The sequence below is a fragment of the Rutilus rutilus genome (genome assembly GCF_951802725.1).
Source record: "Rutilus rutilus genome assembly, chromosome: 9".
Taxonomy (NCBI): Eukaryota; Metazoa; Chordata; class Actinopteri; order Cypriniformes; family Leuciscidae; genus Rutilus; species Rutilus rutilus.
In genome coordinates, this window is record NC_140223.1 from 38,506,905 (window position 1) to 38,533,758 (window position 26,854).

Consider the following 26,854-nt stretch of genomic DNA (forward strand, 5'->3'; position numbering starts at 1 on the left):
AGCCTTCCCAATTAAAATTGTAATATTTACTCACCCTCATGTTGTCCCAAACCTGCATGACTTTCTTCTGTGGATCGATCACCAATCAACCAACTAACCAATCAATCAAAAATAGAAATGCATGAGCCAAGGAATTGTACTGCCATAATTTCCACCACACTAAACAATATTGTTCTTAATGAATTTGATCAAAAGCTTAGTGTACTTGTTTACTAAGGAGACGGTGAAGAGCATGCTGGAGATTAAATATGAGACACAATGACAGAAATGTTTCTTGAGCAGCAAATCATCATATTAGAAAGATTTCTGAAGGATCATGTGACACTGAAGACTGGATTAGTGATGCTGAAAATTCAGCTTTTATCACAGGAATAAATTACATTTTACTGTATATTCACACAGAAAACAGTTATTTTAAATTGTAATAATATTTCACACAATTACTGTTTTTACTGTATTTTGGATCAAATCAATGCAGCCTTGGTGAGCATAAGAGACTTTTTTTTCCCAGTTTTTAACATAATATTATATTTTGTCATTATTAATGTTGGGAAACATTAGTGTGTTAGTGTAGGTTTATTGCTGATTATGCAACATTTGACGTGAGTTTAGGATCATGTGACTTGAATCTTTGAATGGGGATGTGACCAAATATTTTAACATTTATAAAAATCATATTTTCATGTCTCACACAGTGATATGTACTATAGGCCTATATGTTAGTGTTTTCCTACAGCGTTGGTGTTTCAGGTTTTACCTATTATTTTGTCTAGCTGTGAATATAGCATAAGTAATTTCAGGAGTTCTTACATAAATGTAAAAAATAAAGTAATGTCATGTACAGTGCTAATAAACAATGCATCAGAAATTGCATAGTGGTTGGAATTTTCATTAAAAATCCCAAATTCTCTTTGGCCATTTCTAGTGGACAAATTAACTAGTGACGTGTGTGTTGTAGGAGATTTTTTTCTACAAACATTTTTACAGTAAAAGTACACAAATGGATTGTTGACAATAGAATCAGCTCAGTTTACTTTCTACCATGTCCCATACTCTGTGTGTTTACGTATCGGTGTGTTTGCGTGAGCACGTCTGTATGTCACAGTGTGTATGTATGGCTCTGGAGTCAGTTGCTCTGGTAAGTAAAATCCTTTAAATCTCCGGGCATTCTCTGGCCTGTCCGTAAGGATCAATACAGCATGTGTACAGTCATTTTGAGGTCCTCCCTAATGGCCACTTCATACAGCCAATAGGGATTTTGCACGAGCACTACTAAGTGACACCAGTGATCGATCATAAAAACTGATCATCATGATTGTGTGCCGTGAAGTTTTACTGAATTTAATTATAACTTAACAGCTTTACACGTGTGGGGGCCTGTTTTTCTTTATTTTGTTATTAGTTATTATAACAAGATTTTCAGTATGGTGTGCAGAATGGTTCAAAAAATGTCCCATTTGTTCTCGACACCAATACTGGCCACTGAAAGAGGGCATTAGTTTCAGAACACACAAACGCTGTTAAAAAACTAATAAGGCAGGAAACCTGTAAAGTGACAGGTCACCTAAAAATGAAAATTGTCCTCATTTACTCACCCTCATGTCCTTCCAAACGTGTATGACTATCTTTCTTCTGTGAAAGACAAAAGAAGATATTTTGAGTGTCTCAACATCTCAGAAGAACACTTGAAAAGTTTTTTTATTTAATCTAAGTCAGTGTTCACCATTGCTGTTTGGTTACCAATGTTCTTCAAAACATCATCTTTTCCCTCATCATTGTAGCTGGACCTTCTTTTCTTCACTTTTGTATGTGACCGAGACAAAAGGACAAATTACATAACCCCCCACATTTCTGGCCAAATCTAAGTCGACCGCTCAAAATATAAACCGATGACTTAAGACGTTGTGTTGTGAATCAAAGGAGTGCAAAATCAGTTTAGAATTTTTTATAATAAAAACAAAACAAAAACAAAAAACAGGGATTTACATTACAAAAAACAATTTTTTTTTTTTTTATGTTACTTTTGCATCAAGGTCTATAATAATGGATATGCGAGACACTGAAAGACACTATGAAAAGGCTTCTACCAAGGTTCCCACCATGTATAGATGATTACTATTCTTGTGAAGACATTTGTTCACCGCAGTATAAGTTAAATCTGTACACACACACAATCTTTGATTACGTTGTCAAAAGAATCTTTGTCCACAGGGACAACAGATGAATGAACATTGTTTTAACTAACGTTGAATGGTTTCTGTGAGGGTTAGGATTAGGGGTACAGTCAGAGTGTAGAAAATATAATCAGCTCAGTATAAAAACAGTAAAAGTCAAAAGAAAGACGTACGGAGATATAAAAACAAGCGCGTGTGTGACTATAGCCCACGTATTAGTGTACCTGAGGTGAAGGCGTGCACCCATCATGTCTGAGAAAAATGTACATCAGTGAAAAAATCTTTATCACTTTAACACTCTTAACACAACGTGTCACATCAGAACTGCAGTACTTCACTTATAGGATCTTTCCCAATAAACCACACTTGGGGTCTTTGTACTTGCCTACTTGTTAGGCATTTCTGGTATTTGGCCACGGTGTGCAAGTATTGAATGAATTGAGTATGTGAATTTGGATCTACGCATGATTTTTTCACATTTAATTGATTTTGTTTTGCCTTTTTTTCATGACGTCAAATGTAGACAGGAAAGTTGGGGTGAGAGATGATTGGGACATGGTTGTCCAACAGCTCTTATACATGTCTAGAGCATATGCAGAACACACTGCACCACACACACACACACACTTGATGACTTAACAGTTTTAATTTGTGATTGCGGCAGCGTTTTTGTCGTTCTTCTCAGTTTGCGCCAAACCATATTAATATTACGCGCTTAAATGAACTATTTAAAATCTCATGTTTTTCAATAGATGCATACTGTATCAGTAACATTTTGAGATATCAATGGAACAGACACCAGGCCACTGATGAGCCATAGACAGTAGGAGTTGTGAATGGCATAATTGCTTTTGGAATTTGTTTCTGCAACTTTCAAGCAACGTCCATGTTGAGTTCGAGGTTTAATCAATCTTGATCAATGCCACAATGGTGGCGTAATCTTTTGGCCAGTCCAGCCTGGATGTTCAACAACTAAGCTAACCACTACTTAGGGCTGGTTCTGCTTTTTTATTTTTATTTGATATGCTTTTCCAGTTTATATGTATTTTTGGTGTGCGTGTTTCTTGAAGGTCTCGTTCCCGTCACCGAAAGTCTCGCAGTGGCAGCAGTGGCCGGTCCAGCAGGAAACGTAGTCGCAGCAGAGAACGAGAACGAGATCGTGGCCAGCGCAGAACTCGAGACAAAGACAGGACACGAGACAGAACTAAAGACAAAGAGGCCAAAGACAAGGACAAACAAAGGTAATACTTTCTTTTTGAGCCATTTGAATTTCCAAGCTCTCTCTTTGTTTTTCTCTAGCACGCACGCACACACACACACAAACACACTCCCAAACTGTTCCAACCCATCAATATATCCATCTCATGTCTGAACGAAATCTTATAGTTTAGATTCAGCTGAGAGTTGAGCTCAATCGTGTGGTAGGCCTCATCCATCCAGCCTGATATCTGCCCTTCAAACTCAGTGTATACACCGTCCCGCTGGGCGTCTAATGCATTTCCTTCTCTCTCACTGTCTTGATTTATACCCCAGTGTAATATGCGTGAGCAAGAGCTAACTGCATTTCCATCTCCGCTCTCCTGTTTGCCCCTCTCAAGCTCCACCTTTACTCTAGAGAGAGATTTTACTCCAAGACAAAGTGTTCTCCTTTCCAGTTCCAATGACAACAGTCAGCAAGACTGAACATATTGCGTGAACTTATTTACAACACGGAAACACCAGTAATTATAGACATGTGCAAAATCTATTCAAGATGTTATGATTTCTGACATTCTGGTGTTTGGATGGTTCTAGAAACATTTCCAAATAAAGGAATACATCTTACTAAATGACAGCAGTAATTATTACAAGGATCATTAGGTGTAATATGTTGTGGGGCCACTTCCCTCGCGAAGCCCCTGTCCATGAAAATTGATTGGCTATGAAGTAACCCACTAAAGAATACGTAGTCTGGAGAGAAATAGTTGATTTAGTGATTAGTGACATGATGGAGACAGGTCTTGTTTCCTCAAGGATACATAGCACCACGTCTAGGGCCTGTTAACCATTCCAAAAAGTGAAACAAATGTATATGGATAAACTTAACATTTAACTAGGGGTGGCCTATATAATTATACACACAATAAACCAGTAGAAATTTGACAACTGGCACAAAAATGGTCTCGGTTACGCTTGTGATGTTACAATGCCTGTCATCACGAAAGTTGATCATTTGCATGAATTTTTAAGCTTTGCCAGTTTAAACATCCAACAATTTTAAACCAATCGAGCCTAATAAGCTGTGAAAGAGAACTCGTGTCTGACAGACTTTGTTTTGTGCTCATACACCAGTATTCAATTGAGTTTTTTATCGCAGCTTATCGTGTTTAAACAGTCAAATACACAGAGAATAATGTCAAAATACCTGTCTTGGGGAGTGTTCACATAAACACAGATGGTAATGGCTTAAGTAAATTAAACAGCTGGGGGAAACTGATGTGTGTTGATGATGTGTGTTTGCTGTGGGCTGTTTACATTAATCTCACGTCATAAAGGCATCCTGAGGTACAGTACATTCTCAGACTCAGCCGAACGCACATCTGCTGGAAAATATCCATTTGAAAAATATTGGAACCGATCCACGAATCGCGATGCATCGATTTATTGTCCCAGCTCAAATAAATATATATATATATATATATATATATATATATATATATATATATATATATGTATGTGTATATGTATGTATGTATGTATGTATGTATATATGTATATGTATATGTATATGTATATGTATATATACAATTTGGAGTACAACTATATAGTCTTTTCAGTCTTTCTTTCTTTCTTTCTTTCTTTCTTTCTTTCTGTCTTTCTGTCTTTCTTTCTTTCTTTCTTTCTTTCTTTCTTTCTTTCTTTCTTTCTTTCTTTCTTTCTTTCTTTCTTTCTTTCTTTCTTTCTTTCTTTCTTTCTTTCTTTCTTTCTTTCTCCTCTGGTGTTGTTTTTTTGCTCAGGTATTCCTTGTCATTAATTCATGCTCTACAATCTTTAAAGGGGTGGTATAATGCCCTTTTCACAAGAAGTAAAATAAGTCTCTGTTGTCCCCAGAGTGTGTATGTGGAGTTTTAGCTCAAAATACCTCACAGATATTTTTATATAGTTTGTTAAAGTTGTCACTTTTTGAGGGTAAGCAAAAACGCACCGTTTTTGTGTCTGTTCCTTTAAATGCAAATGAGCTGCTGCTCCCGGCACAGAGGGCGGAGCTACAACAGCTTGTGTGCTTTTACCTCACACACACATGTACTGAAAATTTCACAAACTTTTAGCCTTTTATGTTCAAACCAAAGTCAGAAAGATGGACAGACTCAAGAAGAAGTGACAACATGTAGACAACATTTCTGAATGGTTAGTTGGTGAATTTATGTAGCTTATGTGTAGTTATCTTCTAGTCATTGATTAGCATATTCTGTCTTGATAATCAATCAGTCACGATCAGTCGCAGAGCTACTTGATCCTTCAGGTGATCTGGTGAAACTACTGGATGAGTCATGTTTTAATTGAATTGAATAAAAGTCTTTCTAAATCTAACAAAGACCTGGTGATGAATCGGTGTAAACAGTAAACACACATTTTGATCCCCAGACACTTGCTTCTATTCTTTGTTAGTCTGTGCGTGTGTCCTATATTTTGTTTCTCTGCAGCTTATATGTCCTAGGGGAGTCAATACATGTAATTGTGGCTGTAATTAGGGGATGTGGCTGGGATGACATTAACATAATGGAGGGACAAACACAAATGAGCAAACACAGGGGCCGTTATCTTAAACACTTCAGACCCTTGGGACCCCCTGCCTTAATCTGAGCTACAATCTCCAATAACTCCATTCACTCTAATATGCTTGTTCACTTACACACTTTCCTGCTTTCACAACTATCTTTACTTATTAGCAGTTTTTATTGAATATTTAATATCAAAGTTGGTCTACTGTAATCTCACTTTAATGACATTTGGAGGTAACATAGATGTGATGGTCTAGAACAGGGATTTTCAACTCTGGCCCTCGAGGTCAGGCCACTTTCGTGCCAAGTTTAGCCCCAACCTTGATCAATCTCACTTGCCTGTAACTTTCTAGTGATGCTGAAGACCTTGATTAGCTTGTGTTTGATTAGGGTTGGAGCTAAACTCTTCAGGAAAGTGGATCTCTAGGGCCAGAGTTGAGAATCCCTGGTCTAGAACGTATATAGGATTGTGTAGAACCAGTTGGTTTTGGATCACAGGTATGGACACGAACAAGGTCAGGGTGACGTAAGGAAGTGCTTTGGGCCAATCATACATACACTGTTTACAGTAAGGCTGTTTTTGTGTTCCACTGCACTGCTTTTTAATTGTTTTTCAATGGAAACGTGCTAGATAGACGTCATTGAACATTATGCCGCTTCTCGCTGCTTGTTCAGTGCATAATGCATGTTTTGTTTATTTACTAATTGATAGATGGATAGATAGAAAGATAGACAGACTGACAAAAGCCCTATTCGGACCCCCTGGTTAATAAACCATTAATCGTTTTAAATGTGGAGGTAGGCTATTGTGCTAATTTCCCAAGCTTCATTATAATTGTAATCCCATCCTAGTTGACTAGCTTAGTAATTGTTCCAGACTTTTTCCTGGACTGCACCGTTCATGTTCCAGTAGAAATTACAGTGTATTTTACCTTCTATAAAATGGCCTGTAAAAACAGCCGCAGTAGTAAATTGCCTTACTAGTAAAAAGCCAGTGAAGTTCCCCAAGTGTCTGAACTGGATGTTGTTTTATAAGACAATACCAGAAATCGAAGAGACTCGCTTCCTAACTTGGCTGTTGCTTATAGACTTACGAACTTGGAGGGCTGAGAACCAAAGGGCACGAGTGGTGGACTGTAGTTCAAATAGCCAGGACTGTAATTAAATCAGAGCCGGCACCAGCAGAGCACTGCAGCGGGAGCGTCTGAAGGAACAAAAGGGGGTGATGACAAAACACAAAGTATCCCAGCTTTTAAAACATATGTGGCCCATTCAGGGAAAGGGAAAATTGCATAGGCCACCATATTTGAAAATTCGATTCATTGCTATCAATGAAATAAGCACATTTCAGGCCATTAGATATAATTATATCTTAGATACTCAATTTCAGCAGTTTTACCATAAATACAATGAGACCACCACCAAAAGTAATGAATTGTGCCTCCTTTACAATAAAACAAAAGCTCATTGCAACTGCTTCACTAATGTAACACACTCATTGCGACCCATTTAACAGATGCATCATTTTATGGTAAGTTAGCCTGAACAGTAACTGGTGACAAACAATAACAATACAGTGAAATAATCAACTAACTACGACCAATTACCAAGCCCAATGTCATCATATCTTTAGTCTGCTCAGCATTCATCATTGCGTGTGTGTCAAATGTGCCAATAAAAATGTGACTTTGTCAGACTGTCCTTAAGTAAATTGTTGCTTTGCACTTGGCAATTGTGATTTAGGCTATTTATTTTTTTATTAGTATAATTGCAATAGGGTTCCAGCACATGTGTTACAATACAGTAGACACGCTAATATGTTGGCTTGACAAAGCGGTTGTTGGGTAGCCAGGATAGTTGCAATGCTGCCAGGGAGTCCTGGCCAGTTGCCCAGGGTGTTGCTATGTGGTTTCTGTGGTGTTCTAGGTGGTTGCTAGGACGTTTCTTAGCAGCTGCTCAACACAAAAACATTAAAAGCTGAAGATGCCAGTTGCGCTGCTGTCTACAGGAGAGCAGAGTTTGCCTGTTGTGTGAGTGCTAAACTTCTGTCTGTGTATGCAGTTATGCTGTGTTACCTGTCAGACATCATTCATCCTTACTTTTGCAATTTTACACATCTTGATGCTGTTTCTTTTACATTGTTACATTGCAAGTTAAATGTTTTTTAGTCATTTGTTTTGTTCTGCAGATGAAGTGAAAACACATTCTGTATGAAGTTTGTATAGGCAGTGATTTCTCTTATTTTAAAAATATTATCAATAATTCTATTTTCAATGCAGTTTAATACAATAAATGTAAAAAAATAACAGTAAAATGTGTAAAATGCCTGTTATATAACGGCACCTGTATACATATTTCTTTATTTTAATAGTCTACTGCAGGGTTTCCCAAACGGTGGTTTGCAAGCTGCGCTGCGTGTTTCAGAGTGAAGCGTTTCACTGTGTTCGTTTACGCGAGTGCAGCTCATGATCCGGTGTTTTCAGTGTCTCGGAGAGGCACAGTTTGCACTGTCCATAAAAATGACTTGTGCCAGAATCCCTTTATTTTCACATACCCATCATTTCCAACATTGTTATGGACAGATTTGAAATTTTATAAAACTATTGTCAACTAAACAAAGACTTTCTGCAGTTTTCCTCCAAAATAAAAGCTTGAGGATTTTAAAACATAAGATCTATACTATTGTAACTTGAAGTATAAAATTACATTATTATAATTATTAAATATTATTACAATAGTATTTTTTTCTTGCATCATCTAATGTTGATTTCTAGAAAGGAAAAGAAAAACGTAGATTATTTAAGCACAAAATTATTTTTCTTCAATTGTTCATATTTTTTATCATTTTCATAAATGTTTTATTTTAAAAAAAAAATGTTTTTGTGCTCATTGTAATGATGATCATCTATTGTGAAATTATGTTTATGTTCAGTGTTGGGGTAACACCTTACAAGTAACACGAGTTATGTAATCAGATTACTTTTTTTCCAAGTAATGAGTAAAGTAACGCATTACCTTTCAATTTACGACAAAATATTTATTTTAAATAAGTAGTGCAAGTTACTTTGCGTTTCCGTTTATGGATTGACAGCTCTCCTGTCCCTCTGTTGAGAGACATCATGAGTAAGTGCAGAAGCGATGTGGGTGCTGTGGAAAAACTACACTGCATTTACTCATCATCTCACTTGCACAAAAACACCTCAAAATGAATAAAACAGTAAAATGCAAACTCGGAATATGGCGTAAACCTGCAATAATTAAATATGTTAAGTAACACAAATATACTTTTTAATCTCGCTTTATTAACTAATGCTGTTTACCTTCGATGATTCAGTTCAACCATATAAGCAAAAATGACTTAAGATACACATATCACTTGTTTTCTATTCTTCTGAACAGGAGGATTCTGGATTGCAGAAGAATATCCTTTTCTTCTGTGATCTGGCATAGCAGTTAAAGGTTTGAGCTGTGCCCTCTACTGTACAGGCGTGAATTTGCATTTCCCTGAGGCGTATTCATTTCACTCTTGGTGGGAAAGGCCCTTTATTTTTGCCAAAAGTTTTTCTTTCTTTTTTTTTTGTTAAAAACAAACAAGCAAACAAGCCCAGCCCTGGGGCCTGATGTATAAACTTTGTGTACACACACAAAAAAAAACATTGAAATGTGCGTACGCAATTTTCCATGCACATATTGGAGTTTATAAAAAATGAACTTTACACTCTAGACCTCTTTTACTGGAGTGAGCGAAGTAATGAGGTAAACAGAATGATTTAAACTGTTTTACATCTGATATACACATTTAGATAAATATATTGCACTCTCTTTGATGGGGGAAAGCACTCACATGACAAAGTCCTTATCCAGAAGTTAAACAAAAATGATATGAATTTAGATCTAAATGTTTTCGAACACTTTTCCTGTGGCACGCTATGTTTCAATGACAGTGAGGAGTGCTAGGAGCGTGATAATTCCTTTATTATAGTAATAAACTTATTTGCAGAACTCTGAACAATGATCAATGATGCGCACTTTCATTCTGTGGTAGAGTGGTCCATTAGCTGGGTTTGAGAAGGTCAGATGAGACAGTACTGTACAGCCACTGCTGCGCGCTGTTGATGTTGTGTGCAGACAGACAGTAGCTTAATGATAACTCCTTCTGGGATTCTCCCAACATTACAGAAAAACAAACAAACATTGTATTTGAAGGATAGAATTTAAAGTCAAAACAGTAAGATTTCCATGTAAAAAAAAAAAGCTTTGTTTCAGTAAGACAATTATTTTAACACTGAAAAAGGCCTATCTATTTCCTTTAAAGATATACTATATAAACATCCTAAAACATGTTTACCCTTATAGGCAAAATTGTATACATTTGGTTTGTTTTAAACAATTAAAAATAGCCACTGTTTTTGGCCAGTGGAAAAGATTGAGAATAACTCTTCTCTGAAAAGTATTTTGATAGACTATATTTATTTGAAAACAAACCGAGCGTATTAAATGATGTTTGGCAATGTAACGTGATGGCACAAATGCCGTGTATAGTCTGTACGTCATATTCTCCTAATGTCTTAGCTAACCGTTAAATACAGTATTCCGTGGATGGGGATATACATATGGAAATGATATGCAGATGGCGTTATGTATTGTAAAATGAGGTGTTGTAAGCTCCATATATGGTTATTTTGCGGAGAGGAGACTGGGATTTCAGATTTCGCTGACTGGGTTTTACTGGGATGAAATCTACATACAATTTTATACATGAGACCCCAGGTGAGAAAAAAAGCACAAGTATTGTGTAACATTGCTTTCCATAAAAATTGCCTAGCCTAGCTTAGTAGTTACTTTTTTAGGGAGCAACGCAATATTGTAACGCATTACTTTGACAAGTAACTTTCCCCTACACTGTTTATGTTTGGCATACTTGTACGTACAGCAGGTGATCATGATTAAAATCACCCAGTTATTGGACAGATATATATATTTACTGGGCCATGTACCTCTATTATCTAGTGCTGTTGAATTATGACAAAAATCATAATTGTTGATCATTTTCCTTGCTATTATAATCATTCTTATTAATGCTGATCAGTAGAACTTACTTCACAATATTTTTTTCTGCATTAGGGAACCACGTGCCATTTCATAATGAGTTATTAATTATTGCAATATTAATTATTAGTTTTATGCACCAGATAGACAATACAGCAACTAAAATGCTCAGTTTAATAACTTTTCTTTAAATTGTTAATAAATTATATGCAGAAAGTGAGCGAGGATTATATCTGTGTGTTATATGGAGAGGGATGCAGATGATATCTGGGTGTTTTTATTAGCATAAAGAGCTGATAATCAATATAATGACAACTGAATAATGTTGTGAAAACTACATGACTAATGAGGATTATGATAATATGATTATCATGCAGAATGTGTGTGTGTGTGAATCACGGACCCATCAATCACTCTTACGGTTTAGAGACTGTTGTGCTGCGCTCAGGGACATATGCACATTAAAAGCACTTCCCTGGTGCTTCATGTTGGCTTTTCTCCTCAAATAGTCTTTTCATTTTTTCCCTGGATTTTTTTTTTTTTTTTTAGCATGTTGTGGTTTGTTAACCTGCTGTATGCACTCTGACACAGACACATTTGAAGTGGTTCATGAGTGATTTGCATCCACGTTGCGGGACGTATGTGTGTGAGGATCAAAGGGGAAAGCGGCGTAGCGGGGGGGCTTACAGACCCACGTGTGGTGTTGTTTTCATGAAAGATTTATCAGACCTCTAGGATGACAGCAGGCTTCTCCACACCCAGCACAATGTGTTTTCATGCAACATTTATTGAAAAAGACAACACATTGTAAAGCGATCTTACTGCCTTTTAAGGCTAAATTGGTTATTGTGGTGTGTGTGTGTGTGTGTGTGTGTGTGTTTGCCTATTTATGACAAATTTGCACCCTGACAGATGATTCTTCTTTTAGGGGTCATGTCCTAATTTGTATGTTTATTATTATTATTGTAAAATTCAGAAAGTTTTCTGTTAGGGTTAGGTTAGTGTGTGTGTGTGTGTGCATGCGCATTATATAGTACTATGAAACAGTATAGTAAAAATAGTACATAGTCAATATAATTTAGCAAATGACATTTGAAATGTATGCATTGTTATTGATTTGCAGAGCTTAAGTCTGTCAAGTCTTTTAGGTTTGGATGCTGGTGGTGAGATGCACATGACAGAGATGCACAGATTAGATTGTAGATGACTGTAACCATTAGTTCATTTCGTTAATGAAAACTATGACGAAAAATGTTCGTCGACTAGCTTTTTGACGATGACGAGACGACACCATTAAACATCTTTAGACGATAACTGTGACGATATCAAGTAATATCTTTGACGAAAAAAAAAATGTTAAAAACACAAACTCATGCTAAAATGTAGTTAAAACACAAAATCTTTCTTTATTTTTGTCAAAAAAAAGAAAAAAAAGAAGCTAAAATATTACAGCCTCTTCTAGGATCTTTCATGTTTGTGGTTGCCAGATGTCAAGAGTTTAAATCCCCCAATCAGAACTTTTCTCCTAAAATGATCCATTTTCCACCTGGTGTTTTACTCGATCTCTGGCAGTGTTGCACACACACACTCTCTCTACACTGCGGAAGAAGCGCCAATGATCTGACAAACATGTAAGCTGGAGTTCATATTCTACTTAAATGAAAGTGTCATTCAGTCAGTCTGTGTACTTTCACGAGCCGCTTGCACTGTTTGCTCTGACTAAATCTGCCATCAAACATTCTGTGATGAACTGTAATAAATCCAAACATGGATCTCGACGATTGCTGAATAAATGCACCTTACGCAGCTCTGTGTGACAATGCAAAGCCTTTTTACTGTTGTTAGTAATAGCAAAACAGTAACGCAACTTGGAGTGAATGGAATCGCTATTAGGAATTTCACCGTTTTAATTTCTGAGAGAAGTTTCAATAAACAGTCAGTCAAATAAACCATGCGGGTGAGTTTGTGCTTCTAGGTGAAAGATGTGCAATAATTCTGACGAAATGTAAAAATTTATTTCTCAAATGACAGCAATCATTGTGGTTATAATTTTGATAAAAATAATCATTATCAGTTTAACCATTTTGCAGCATGACGAGTTTTCATTGACTAAAACTAAACAAAATCAGAACAAGGTTGACTAAATATGATAAAAACGGTACATTTGACACAGGACTAAGACTAAAAAAAAAAAAAAAAAAAAAAATAGCAATGGTAACCATTCGGAACTAGGGCTGTAATCAACCAAAGAAAATCTTGGTCGACTGAAGTCCTGAAATTTTCGACTAAAAATCGACTAAAAATTACGTTAGGGAAAAAAAAAACGTTAAATTAAGCGCAGTACTTGGTAGCCTTGTTGTCCGCCTAAATTAATTATAAATAAACATAAAAAACTAGTAGGCTATTTGCAGTATATTAAATCGTTTTTGACCTTATTATTTTGCACTGAAATGAGTCTGACACACGAGTCTGTCGGCTCTGACAGCGTTGCATCACGTGCACCTGCGCAATATCATAGCCTATGATTTCCGAAAATAGTACTATGTTGTCACCTAGTGATATCATCACAAGAACTTTTGAGGAATATGCAACATCATTTAGACAATTGTTTTTGTCATATGTATTATAATAACTGACAGACACTATCATTTCAGACACGAATAGACTATTAACTTTAAAAAAAATGCTGCCACACTGCCGATGTCTTTGTTGACATGGTAGAAGAGGACTGACTGACTATGAATTAAACAAATAATTAATAAATAATATTCAGCAAACCTTCTAGTAGCCTACTTTCTTCAATCTGTCTCTCTTCTCCAGTGGGTTGGGCTAATCCAAAAGAAGTGAAAACAAGGGGGGTGTTCTGAAGACAGACTGTTGCCTGTGAAACAGGGGTGCTCTGAAAACATCCCCATTAGCAATTAGTGCTTTCCACCTGATGAAATGAACGCGGCAAAACTGATGAAATGAACGCCGCAAAAAATCGACCAATCAGAATTTTGGTCGAGCCAGAACGTATCGACCAAATAATCGACTGGGAGATTACAGCCCTATTCGGAACAATCTTCGGTTACTTGCGAAGATGCACTTTGATATAGCGCCACTTAGTGGTCAAAAGCTGCAAATGCATTTGTCACAGAAACAGTGCCGGTAATAATTCTGGTCGAGCTCCATCTGTACTCACAATTTTGTTTGTCTTGACTTGTTATTGTTATAAGTTATTGACGCAATTGCTCTAAAAACCATAAAAAGGTTATACTTTTTTTTTAAATTAGATTTATTTAAATATACGTGATGCTGACTTAGATTTATGCTGCTATCTTTTTAAAATAGACTTTTCATCTTGAGTTTCGATTGTCGCATTTACAAATCTTGAAATTTCCCGTCTTCAGATGTTTAGTGTGTTTGATATGGGGGTGGACATTGTGCGTGTGTGTGTGTAAGGACTGCTCTGGCCACTGCTAATCACAATGGAAACACCCCATGTGAGCAAAAGAAAGCTGGAACAATCCACTTACTGGCCTCTGTAATCTGGTTAACCATTAGGAGGTGGTTAAATCATACACACACACACATGCCCGGAGCTTCTGGGCTGTAAGGACGGGCACATGTTGTCAAAGGTTGCCAAGCTTTTAACATGTTAAGCATTTTCTGATTATGTTCACAATTCTTGTTTTACTGCCTTGTAGGGGTTTATTAGTTTAGTTTAATCATAAGCACAATCGCAGTCACTCACACACACAGAGATCCAGCCCTGGAGCGTGATGACGGCGCTCAGGCAAAACCAAATGAAATCCCACAATCCAATTAAAGTGATCTGCTCATGCTGAGCGGTGCAGTCGCCATCCACAACAAACTCATATCTAATCAGTAGTGCCTCACTACGGCCCTCTTTTACGGGCGTTTCGCAGGGACGCGCACACGCTGAGCTGAGCCTGATGGGCCTGTAATGTGTTTGCGCTGTTTTATGGGCCAGACAGACAGAGGGAGGACTGATTAGAACCGGAACAGCTGCTTATGAGATCCCGACATGACAGACCTCTTTCTGGATTTAGGAGCGTTATGGAAATGTGCTTGTCAACACATCCACTTCCCCGTTTAGCTACAGTGTGTGTTTATTTCACTGTCCCTTGTCACATGCTCTCTCTCTCTCTCTCTCTCTCTCTCTCTCTCAAACACCTTCCAAAAGACAGCGAAATAACACTTCACGTCAGTTCGCTCCACCTTAGTCAACAGTCATTTGACTTTTGAGTAGTTCAATTCAGAATTAAATTTTCCTGATACTTACCTCCACGTCATCCGAGATATTCATGTCTTTCTTTCTTCAGTTGAAAAGAAATGAAGGTTTTTGAGGGAAACATTCCAGGATTGTTCTCCATATAGTGGACTTCAATGGGGTCCAACGGGTTGAAGGTCAAAATTGCAGTTTCAGTGCAGCTTCAAAGTCTCTACACGATCCCAGCCGAAGGAATAAGAGTCTTATCAAGCAAAAACATTGGTAATTTTCTAAAAAAATAAACATTTATATACGTTTTAACCACAAATAACTGATGGTTTGGCTAGATAAAACCTGCATGTCCGTGTGAATTGGATGTTTTTATAAAAAAAAAAAAAAACCTGTAGGTTACAGCGCTAACTTCCTTTGTATTGATATTTAAAAGTATATAAATATATATTTGTGAAAAATATTATAATATGATTACAGAAATCGCCATCTGCTTTCTAAGATATTAGCATTATTGTTAAAAAAAAAAAAAATTGGCCGATCACTAATTTTGACTTGTGCCACAGTTTGTAGAAACAAAATATCTCATTACCAAATGCACTTCCTAGCGCTCTAATGGCGCTCAATGACCCACGAGCTTCTGAAGAGTTTACATTGTCTTGCTTGCATCTGATCCAAACACAAAGATTATTATCTGTGATGATTGTGAAACTGAGCATGAAAATTCTGCGTCTAACGGATTTCGTTTCACTGAAGCTGTGCGTGCTCATAGGAATTCCAGTATTATGACAAGTACTTAATCAATAGATGCTCTAACAAATAAGTGTTCTTACTCTTTTAATAAACATGGACCAGATCAGAATCAATGTATATCCACAGCTAATCAAATTGAGAAAAATAGCAAGCTGTCTCTATTGCGTTTTTTTTTTTTTTACATTATTATTTATGAGTTTTAACTGTAAAGCAAACTAGCAATAATGGGACAGTTGTTCTCATCTGTCAGAGTTTCCTCCCACAACGCCTCGTTTTGACTTTCTCCTAGTCTTATTGTGTGCAATTTGATTGATATGAGATATTGAGATCCATATAGTTTTGATTTACCTTATACTGTTTAATCATGCGTTATGTAAGCAGCTCGGCTGGTTCTCTTGTACTTCTCTTGTGGCGCGAGTGTACGTTTCTTTAGAGATAGACAGATTGTTGACATCACTCACTGTGTTACAGCTTTGAAAATGTAAGAGTGTTTGAAAGCTGTTTAATTTGCAGCTGTACACACGGGCAGGGAAGTGTGTGGGTGCCATGTTTACCATTCAGACCGAAATGAATCAAGTTGATGAATTATGGACAAGAGATTGTTATGACTTCCCCATTAGTCAGTTTGCTATTTTCACCAAACTGCCCAATGTAGACCTTTGAAAGGCTTATTAGAGGTGAATTAAAAAAGCAACGCACACTTTTATCATGATTGTGTTTTTTGGGTGTGTTTTCATGTTTTCATTCAGTGTGATTACAGTGTTTCCCACAGGATTCTTTTTAGACGGGCTCTCAACCCTTTTGATTTCAATGACCCCACTGTCCAAAGACAATATTTGAAGTTATTTCTGATAGTTTTGCTATTATAACAAAACTGTTCATTTTCATAAATTTGGCAATATAGAAAAAGAATTACAATTACAATAATTGTTATTATAATGAATACATTTAATAACTGAAGTAACCCAGTGTTCTTCATGGTTTACACTGTTTATTACCAGTGAATTTACATGACTTTTCTAGTTTGTAATTAGATTTTTTTTTTTTTTTATAAATCACAAATAAATAAAATTACCCAATACAATATTATATAGCTTGACAAAAATGCATGCAAATTCCTTAAAAATGTAAATGACAATGCAAATTGTCTTGACCTGGAAAGTATCACACTTTTCAAATTCCCTCCTACAGTACAAGTTGTCAAGAGCTAAGAAAAAAAAAAAAAAGGTAGTTGTTAAAGGGAACAAATTACATTAAGAAATATGATTTCATCTTTGCATGTTGATTTTTTTTTTAGCTGAATGGTTTTGTCTTATGTTAAGACTGAAGCTCCCTTGTGGGCCCTGGTTGAGAATCGCTGCTTAAAGGTGCTCTAAGCGATGTCACGCGTTGTTTAGGCTGAAAATGTTTTTGTCACATACAGCAAACATCTCCTCACTATCCGCTAGCTGCCTGTCCCCTGAACACACTGTAAAACGTGGTCTCCGTAGACAGCCCAGGCTCCACAAACGGCAACAAAAACAAACTGGCCCAGCCTGGACCACGAAACATAACAAACAGTGTTCCAGCCAATAACCGACAAGAATGATTTGGGGGTGGGGGTTGGGGGGTTAGTGCGCGTGCACATGAAGGGGTGTGTGGGGAGTGGAGGAGAGAGAAGCATGAAGAGGGAAGTTAGCTAGAGGAGAGATGTCCTAGACAACGACTAACGTTAGAATTATATTCTCTTGAATTTTGATATGGCCGACACACGACCAAAGAGACGACGTTTCTGATGAACAAATAGCAAAGAAGAGGGAAAAGGAGATGAAACGCACAAAGTCCCGAATTTACATCGGAAAAGCCTGTTTCAGGAAGCACGGAAAGGAGAGGGAGGGGACGGGATGAGGAGGAGGGAGGGTCGAGCTAGCCTCCGTTTTGTTTTACAATACCTCGAACGTCAACAAGAAGTGACGTCACCCCGATCACTTAGAGCACCTTTAAGAGGGTGTTTTTAGGGAGCTAAAACATTTGAATACTGTACAGTAGTCTTATTTTCTTCACTTGCAAGCGTTAAACACCCAAGCTTTTATTTCGGTGGAAAACTGCAGGGAGACCATTAAAGGTCAAGTATGCAGTTTCTGCGACACTAGTGGCACCTAGCGGAATTACAAAAATAAAGCTTATTTTTAAAACAACCTTTCAACGTGATGACGTAGTTCCCTGTCCGTTTGTTGATCAGCTCAATCCGAACTGTTGAAGGTAAAAAGTCTATAAATTATAATTTTTTTTTTGAAAATGACCTCTCGTTTCGCTAGATAACAACCTCTTCTTCAGCTGTGATCGCGTACAGCCTGTTTAAACACTTCAAAGACTTTTGAAACTGCACTGATTTAGACTTAAAAACGATGGTAACCAATGAAGTCCATTGTTAGAAGAAAAATCCAGAAATGTTTTCCTCAAAAAACATCATTTCTCTCCCACTGAGGAAAGAAAGACATGGATATCTTGGATGGCATTGGGGTGAGAAAATTATTAGAAATGTTCATTTTGGGGTGAACTAATCCTTTAAAGAGGCTATATGCGATTTTCTGAAATTTAAACTCGCGACTGACACCTGTGGCCAAAAAACGGAACTGCTCTTCCTTTCTGCTCGCTCTCGTACGTGCACACTTCACAAGTCATCCGCTGCAAAGAAGTCAACATTATGTTTACAGAGGTAAGAACAGTCAAATACATATATTGTTTGAGAAACTAAGTTTGTTTGCGGACTAGCGGTGGTGGCAGAGTGATCTGAAACGTTTAACATGAACGCGCTTGACGTCACATCCGCAGACAGCGCGCGAAAAATCCGACCCGACAGAAAATAGGAAAAATAGGATACAGGCTTATAGGTGCACCCACTGTGAGCTGACAAGGTGTCAGTATGCTCATCAGGAGATGTTTGAGTCATAAATGGTCAAATAAAAAGGCTATTGTTACGTTTATTTTGGGGAAAAAGTTGCATATAGCCCCTTTAAGAGCATGTATTTTAACATAAAAAACTTACATACTTCACCTTTAAGTTTATGTGTTTACTTAATGGTTTATAATCACTTCTCATTACAAATTTAGTAAAATACTGGTAACTTTTATCCACAAAAAAGAATGGAGATTATGTGAATGTGAAAATGATCCTGGCGTAAGTTGCGTCCTCATATGCATGTTAACAACACATGCAGAGATTCAGTTTGCAATGTTTAGTATGAACCGAGCTGCTCGGAAAACACCAGATCACCAGCTGTACGCATGCAAATGAACACGGTTCTGCGCATCGCTCTGAAACACACACCGCAGCAGACTATAATTACTTGTGTAATTAAGTCACAGTCTTTTGCGATTTGATTATCGCACTAAGCCACATCACAATTTTTGTTTATATTTTTAATTGTATGCAAAAAATATTTTCGCTTCATTATGAAACTGTGACATGAAACATTTTTTGGTCTCTGCAATCAACACAGATTGTCTTTGGCATTGACCTTATTTTATGTGACAAACTGATCTATTAAACATATACTCTAGAGGGTATTTGATGATTTTCCATTGCAGATTATAAACACGTCCTTTTACTTATGCAGGCTATTTCCTTTGTAATTTTAGCCTGTATGGGATCAGTAGCCCATATTGTTCTGTAGCTCTCTTTGCATCACCAAAGAAACACCTCTCAGCCTTCCACATGAAGTCACAGAGCAAACCCCAAAGAGCAGACGCCACATGGCAGCATAGCGCTTGAGGCCAGATTGGATTTTTTTCCCCCCCATCCTGAGGAAAGAGAGAATAGGGGTCTTACTGTCCCTTCAAGCAGGGGACAGCGGAGAGATATTCATAAAGGTGGGCTCAGATATGAATAAGAATCGAGAGTCCAGCTCTGATAACCCACGGGTGGCCAGCGCCCCTCTGCCCAGTGCTTGGTCCCTGACAAAGACGGCTTTGTGACCACTTATCCAGTCTGTACAGTGGTGGGAGCTCATACGGATAATCGCTCTAATCTAGTTAAGGTTAAAAGAGGGCCATGACTGAGAGCTGGCCTTACACATACAAATCTCTGCGCGCAAATCCGGTTTTAGGCCCAAAACAAGAGAGGTGTCATATTGATTATTCTAATAGGAAGCTAGCAGCGCTGTTTACCTCCAGCCAGCCAGTCACATCAGACAGATGGGAAGAGAGAGGCAGAAGGAGAGAAAGAGAGAAAATAATCACTAGGTTAATGCGTTATGTGTATTCATGTATTACATTAGTATACATATTTATAGAAATAGAGCAGAGATAATTGAGTAATAGGGCATCTTCCTGTATTAATGCCATCTAAATTCCCTAGTGTACGGCTTAATGAGTGGCATGAGTGGAGTTGCTCAGTGTGGAGGAGTACATGTACTAACCGCTAGGCCGAAGCACCAACCTCATTGTTTTTCCTGTCAGTGTTTTCAGTAGGTGGTACAAATAATAGGACAATTTCACAGTTCTCTGTACCAATTTCGGTTCCAGAGCAAAAACTGCTAAAAATATTTAATTTATTTACAGAAAAAATGTAATTGAATTTATTAACATCAGATCGTATCTCTCGCACTGGAAGCTGTCCAGTCCAGTTTTGTTCACACAGCGCATGTTTTCTGAGAATGCGGTTGTGAGTCCTGAAAATGTACAGGTATGAGTCCGGTTATAGAATGCGATTGACACTCCCATAAATCATTGATCTGTGCGTGAACGTAACTGTAAGGACTCAAATACTGGACATACAAATGTATTCTGTTGCTGTGCGAATGTGGTCTGATTCGCCAGTGGTTCCTTCAAGATTGGGTTTATATAATGGGGTTTTTCAATGTAGGAGTAAGGTCTGTGGTTAACAGAAGTTGACGATACTTGGACATTTTGTTCTACAACGTAAATTACACACACTCACACCCCACATGTTCATATCTAGTTACTTATTAGAAACATGTTTTTGAATTTTTTTTATTAAAGGGGTCATATAATGGTACATGCACTTTTACAAGTTGATTGTAGTGAAATGTGTGTTGGCAGTGCCTGTACACAACCATCATAATTTTTTTTTTTTTTTTTTATCTTCTTATATGTTTTCCCCCATCTCAAATCACGCCCCTCCCATGATTGTTGATTGACAGCAGCGTTTCAACACAGACCCGCCCTCGCTCGTGAGCGAGCTGTCTCTCAACATTCCCCACGATCAACAGCAATGCTTTCATGTTTGCGCGAATCATTTCACCAGACTGCTTTATAAACGAGAACATTGAAAAAGGTATTAGCTCCTGTCTGAGTATGTGTTGTTCATGTGCCTAATGACTGTCAGTCTCACGGACTGGTTATTTTTTAAACAGATCAGTAAAATGTTAGTGCTTCAGCCCTGACAGTTGTACCTAACACTGCATAGATAACGTTACGCATCACGGACAAGCCTACATTTACCAGAAAAAACGTTTTTCATGACCACTATTAGCTGTAACATCAATCTGTCAATGAACTAACGTATACATCAGTAAACACATAGCGTTCGTATCTCACTACTCTAACGTTACCCTGCCAGTACACACAAAGATAGATCAAAGTGACATTACGTTAACCAACCATTCAGAAACGTCCTGTTTTCCGACTCCGGTTCAATTGATACGGTTGCACAGTGTCCTCCGCTGCCATTCTTCAAAATATAACGTTACCCTCAACTGTTGTCAAGGCAACACTCCACGTGTGGTGTTGTGTCAATACGCCCCACAGAACAGAGGGGCGGGGTGAGCAAAGCTCATTATCATTTAAAGACACATGCACTTAAACGGCGAGCTGAAAACAGAGCTGTTTTTGACCAGGTAAAATGAGTGTTTTCTTACAATACTTATGAGAATTTTTAATTAAAGTATATTACAAACTTTTAATTTAGACCCTAAAGAATCATATTAGCTTATGCAAAAATGGCATTATATGAAGCAGAACAGCTTCAGAATGTGTGTTTTTGATTTAGGTGTGTGTATATCGTGCAGCCTTATCATATTCAGCAAAAGACAGAACTATATAATGCAAGCACTGTAAAAGGTTTTGCTCAACGCAGTCATACTGATATCGCAAGACAGCTTTTCATCTCGATGAGATATATCGTCATATTTTATTATTGCGAATTCTCATGGGACGAGATCACGTCACACCTTTGAGTTCAGCCAATGAGTTCGCACTGAACAGATTTCTAGTATTTCGAGAGGAATTGAGTGGATTCTGACTTGCGTAAACACGTCTGATTGGCCATAGTGTTCACGCACTATTGTCTACAATGCTTCAAAAATCCTGCTGCAAATAGAAACCTTTGATGCTCTTCACAGAGCGAGCACTATAATTCATCTGTTTTGAAAGCTGCTGCCTAACAGTGAGTCGGTACTCAATACTACCGGTACTGCAGAAAGAAATATCTTTACATTTTTTAAATTTCATCATTGACTTGGTACCGGTGCCGGTTCTTTTGACAGCACTATAATTATAATTATAATAATAATAAACAACAAAAATAATGACCTAGTTCTGGCATGAAACTCTAGATGGTGCAGGCTGATAGGTCTTTAACTCATTTGGTAGCGATCACATCATTATCTACATGGCACGGCTAGTTGGTTGCTATTGCATCAACGTCCAATGAGCTGCGGCTCAACAATTCAAACAGATACCGGTGTGTCGCTGTTAGCAGTATGCAGCACGCTTTCAGAAACCCTCCTCCTTCCCCAACTCCACCTATGTCTAATGTATGTTACATTGTATGTTACATGCTCACAGCGATGTCTGTGAATGTATTAGCAGTAGCGAGTCTCTGAAGTGCCTGCTCTGGAGCAGCAGCAGTGTAGCAGATCAAATCCGCCAAGACCAAATACATTAACATTGCCATATCCATTACCATGCCAATCTCTATTACCGTACCAATCTCCCGAGAGTTATCATGACAGAATTAATGCTTCACTTTGTGCCTTCAGACTCTCCTTACCCTTGCAATAAACAATTGTTCCATCAAATACTACAGTTCATCTGTGTTGCAAGCGTACTAATGAGAATAACTATATTTGGTTTTTGTCGCGTTTGAGCTTTGTTTTCTTGACTATTCCACGGCTTTATGATCTGGGATTTTAGAGAGTAAAAGATGGGAGATAGAACAGATGTTTTAGAAAAGAGGTGTACGGCCTTGTGTTTTTCTTAACACTGTGTGTGTGTGTGTGTCAGGTTGGAGATGTCACATTGCTGTAGAAACTCGGTGGACAGATGTCTATATTATTCAGTAATGTGATGAAGCTGATTACCTTGTTAACTCCAGTGTCTAAGTGCATGCGTGCCGTTTGCAAATGAAGTGCTTGTTTCTCCCTCCTTCTCAATTCCTCTTTGATACTGTTTTTATGCGGTGCCAGCACCATCTTTTTACACGCTGCCATGACAGATGCCATGGCATTGTCCAATTGCAGTGTTGGCAGCAAGAATATCTCCATGAGCCGTTTCAATACCTCCTGCCCTGCTCATTGTGCTCTAACCAACTGAGCTCTGCCTCAGAAGAAGAAAAAAACGGCAAGTTTGAAAACAAATTGTCATTCCATACAGAAACGTATTGATTTCATTGTGATTATTTCAATACAATTGAGTGAGGATGTAAAGAGAGTACTGGATTTCCACCCCACTGTCTTTCTCCTGCTATACATTATCTTCTTCCTTTCAACCAGAAGTCTTTATTTTATTCAAAATTGTGGCTTTGAAAAGAAATGTGTTTTCGCTGAGAACGGTCTGAGGCACAAAGTGAAAGTGTTAACAGTTCCTTTTGTGACTGTATTCATATCCCAAATAATTATTTGATCAGTTTTATATTCTCCTAATGATAGTTCTTATCAAAAATGTGGAAAATCAGTTATCTTCATTGAAAAAATAAAAAAAATAAGAAGAAAGTTTTTAACCAAATATCAAGGTTGAAGGATTTTCCAACAATTTATATAGCCTATTTGTACCATCTTGTAAGTATTGTAAGTTGTTTTAATATGATACTAATTTTGACTCCCATTGCTCAATTCCCTTGTTGGTTTGTTGTCTCACCATTCAAGTTATACAATGGTATCCCGTTAAAGAATTTGATATGGTATTTTAGGAAGAGTTTGTTCTGGATAAAAGGAAATAGTTAAATATCAGTGACAAATAATTGAAATTGCTAGTCACCCTTATTAGTTACCTGTCACCCATTATTCACACTAACTTAAGGAATATTTATTCCAAAATATTATTTATTCTCTGTCATGTCGTTCCAAACACGTATGACTTGGAACACACAAAAAAAATAAAGATGTTCTTAGGAATGTTCATACAGCATAAAAGCTCCAAAAAGGTCAACTAAAAATTAAGTTCTATTGCACTGAAAGTCTTCAGTACAGAAGAAACACTAAAACTACACATTTTCTCAAAATTTGGGTTGAGTGAAATCAAGTTTCAAATCAGGTGCAACTATGATCTGTCCTGTGACAGATGGGTGCGACTTCAGTCAGAGCCATTTTCTTAGTTTCAGCGCTGGTGTAGTTAATGCGTTGGCCTTTGTAGGACAGCCTAACGCTCAACTCTCATTCAAGCTTACACACTGTCAGACCTGTTGCCTCACAGTGTGTTTTGTCAAATTGGACGCAAACCATTGAAAGCGTCATCATTTTAAATTTGTTTGCTCGACAGCCCCAGTTCCCACAAAATTTTGCTTTATGGAAAGGAGCAGTGAGAGCATTCTTTAAAATATTTCCTTTTGTGTTATCTAAAGCCAACAATCACTTACACGGTCACATACCCGTAATCTGAGTCCTGTTGCGTAAAGCTAGTTGAACAAATGTGAGTTTCAGAGTGGGTTTGGAGTTGACCAAACCAGACATATTCAGCCCGGTTTCAGCACTATCACTATGCTTGCTATAAATGTTCTCTGTCACCTTAGGGTTTTATTCAGGGTTTTTGATTAACTCTGGAGTGTGTGACATCTGAAGCGAACATCCAATCACATGAAACATGCAGAGCGTCAGTTTGATTCACTTCTCTGCTGAAGATTAATAAAATCATTCTACTATAAATAAATAAATAAATAAATAAATAAACACATTTAAAAGGCAGGAAAAAACACCACTGCTGCAGTGAAGGTTTGAGAAAGAAAATATCTGACTATATTAATGCAAGTACACCAACTGAATTTATTTAGATAATAAATTAATTAAAGCTTTATTTATAATTGTATATAATCCTAAAGCTTTTATATATATTTGTAATAATTTCAATAAATAATAAATACATTTTTTTTTTGCCAAATTAGAATTGCTCATGTGTGTGTATGCATCAAGTGTATAATATAAGCAATATATAATCATGTAAAATTAATATAATAAATAAGTAAGGTGATGTCATTCAAAATCTGGCCGATTTTCTCTGTAAATTTCTTTCACTGTGAACTTCTTTAATTCTGCACTTGACACCCTATAGGGCCCTATCATCCACCCGGTGCAATGCAGCTCCAGGCGCGACGCGAGTGTGTTTTGCTAGTTTCATCCCCGACGCAGTTTTAATTTTCACATTCTGCGCCACGTTGTTTAAATAGCAAATGCATTTGCGCCCATCTGTGCGCCCATGGTTATGCGGAAAATGAGGTGTGCTCAGGCGCATTGTTGGTGCGTTGCTATTTTGAGGCAGCTGAAACAGACTGAGCCATTGACCAACTGAAACCTGGTCTAAAGTCAATGAGCACGTTAGTAATATGCGCCTATAGGCAGGTCCACAACGCGCGTGTACTTTGTCCCGTAGCTTTAACCTCGCTCACGAGCAGATCTATATCCTCTCAGGAGAAGCGTTCAGTCTTTCCGCTTGCAAATTCCACCATGTAAATAGCGAATCCGCCATGGCACAGGCACAACTAGCTTTTAAAGGGAATGGGAGATGAGACTCTGATTGGTTTATTGCACATTACGCCCAAAACACACCCATTACTCATTAAGAGAATAGGGACAACCCTTTTAGACCATGCGCCGGGTGCACTGACCATTTTCCCCGTCGTTAAACTAGCAAAAGTGGATTCGGACACACCCTAAGTGCACTTGCACCGTGCGCTTTAAACCATGCACTTAGATCCTTAAAATAGGGCCTCTATACTTAATATTTGGTAGCACAGCCTTTGGTTAAAATAACTGCATTCAAGCTCTACTGTTAACATCGGAGAGCTTCTTGCACCTCCGTACAGGCTGTTTCTCTCACCCCTCTTGTGCAAACTGCTTCAGTTCTCCCATCTTAGAAGGGTGTCTTCTCCATAACTGCTGTCGGATTTGTCTTGAACCATTGTTGGGTGCTTTTTGAAGTGTGTTTGGGGTCATTGTCCTGCTGGAATACCCATGACCTCCGATGACGTCTCTGCTTTCTGACACTGCATCCAACATTGTGTTACAAAACAGATTGGCATTCACCATGCACATGTTCAAGGCAGCAAAGCCTCCATGTCCGGCTGTAGTGAAGGTCTTGTTTTCAGCGAAAGCTGAATTTAGTTTTAAACTTCTTCACAACATTACGTACAATGGAAACCGGAACATCGACGTCGCTGGAGATGCTCCTGTAGCCTTGAGATTACCCAAGCTTGGCTACAGTCTTGTGTCTGACCTCTTCAGATTGTTTTCTGGGTTTCTTTTATTTGTCCACGCTTATTGCGGTACACACAGAGACACAACTCAGAGAAAATAGTCATTTACTCTAATTGAACTGGCTGAATATGTGGTTTTATACTGCAGGCACTTTCAACTCACCACTGGTCCAAAGTAAACGAGAATCACTTTCAAATGATCTTTAACTCCTCCGAGAAGGTGCCAGCAATATTATCTGGGTCCTTTTAGCATTTCAGTGTGGAA

The 26,854-nt window shown here is 37.8% G+C and overlaps 1 protein-coding gene across 2 annotated transcripts in view; it reads left to right on the top strand.

Moving 5' to 3' along the window:
• The window catches only part of rsrc1 (arginine/serine-rich coiled-coil 1), a 148,626-nt gene that overhangs the window by 36,294 nt on the left and 85,478 nt on the right, over window positions 1-26,854 (top strand). For both annotated transcript variants that reach the window (XM_084419804.1, XM_084419805.1), the window contains exon 4: window positions 3,245-3,415. In XM_084419804.1, coding sequence (XP_084275930.1) covers window positions 3,245-3,415 — 171 coding nt within the window. The remainder of the gene's footprint in view (window positions 1-3,244; window positions 3,416-26,854) is intronic.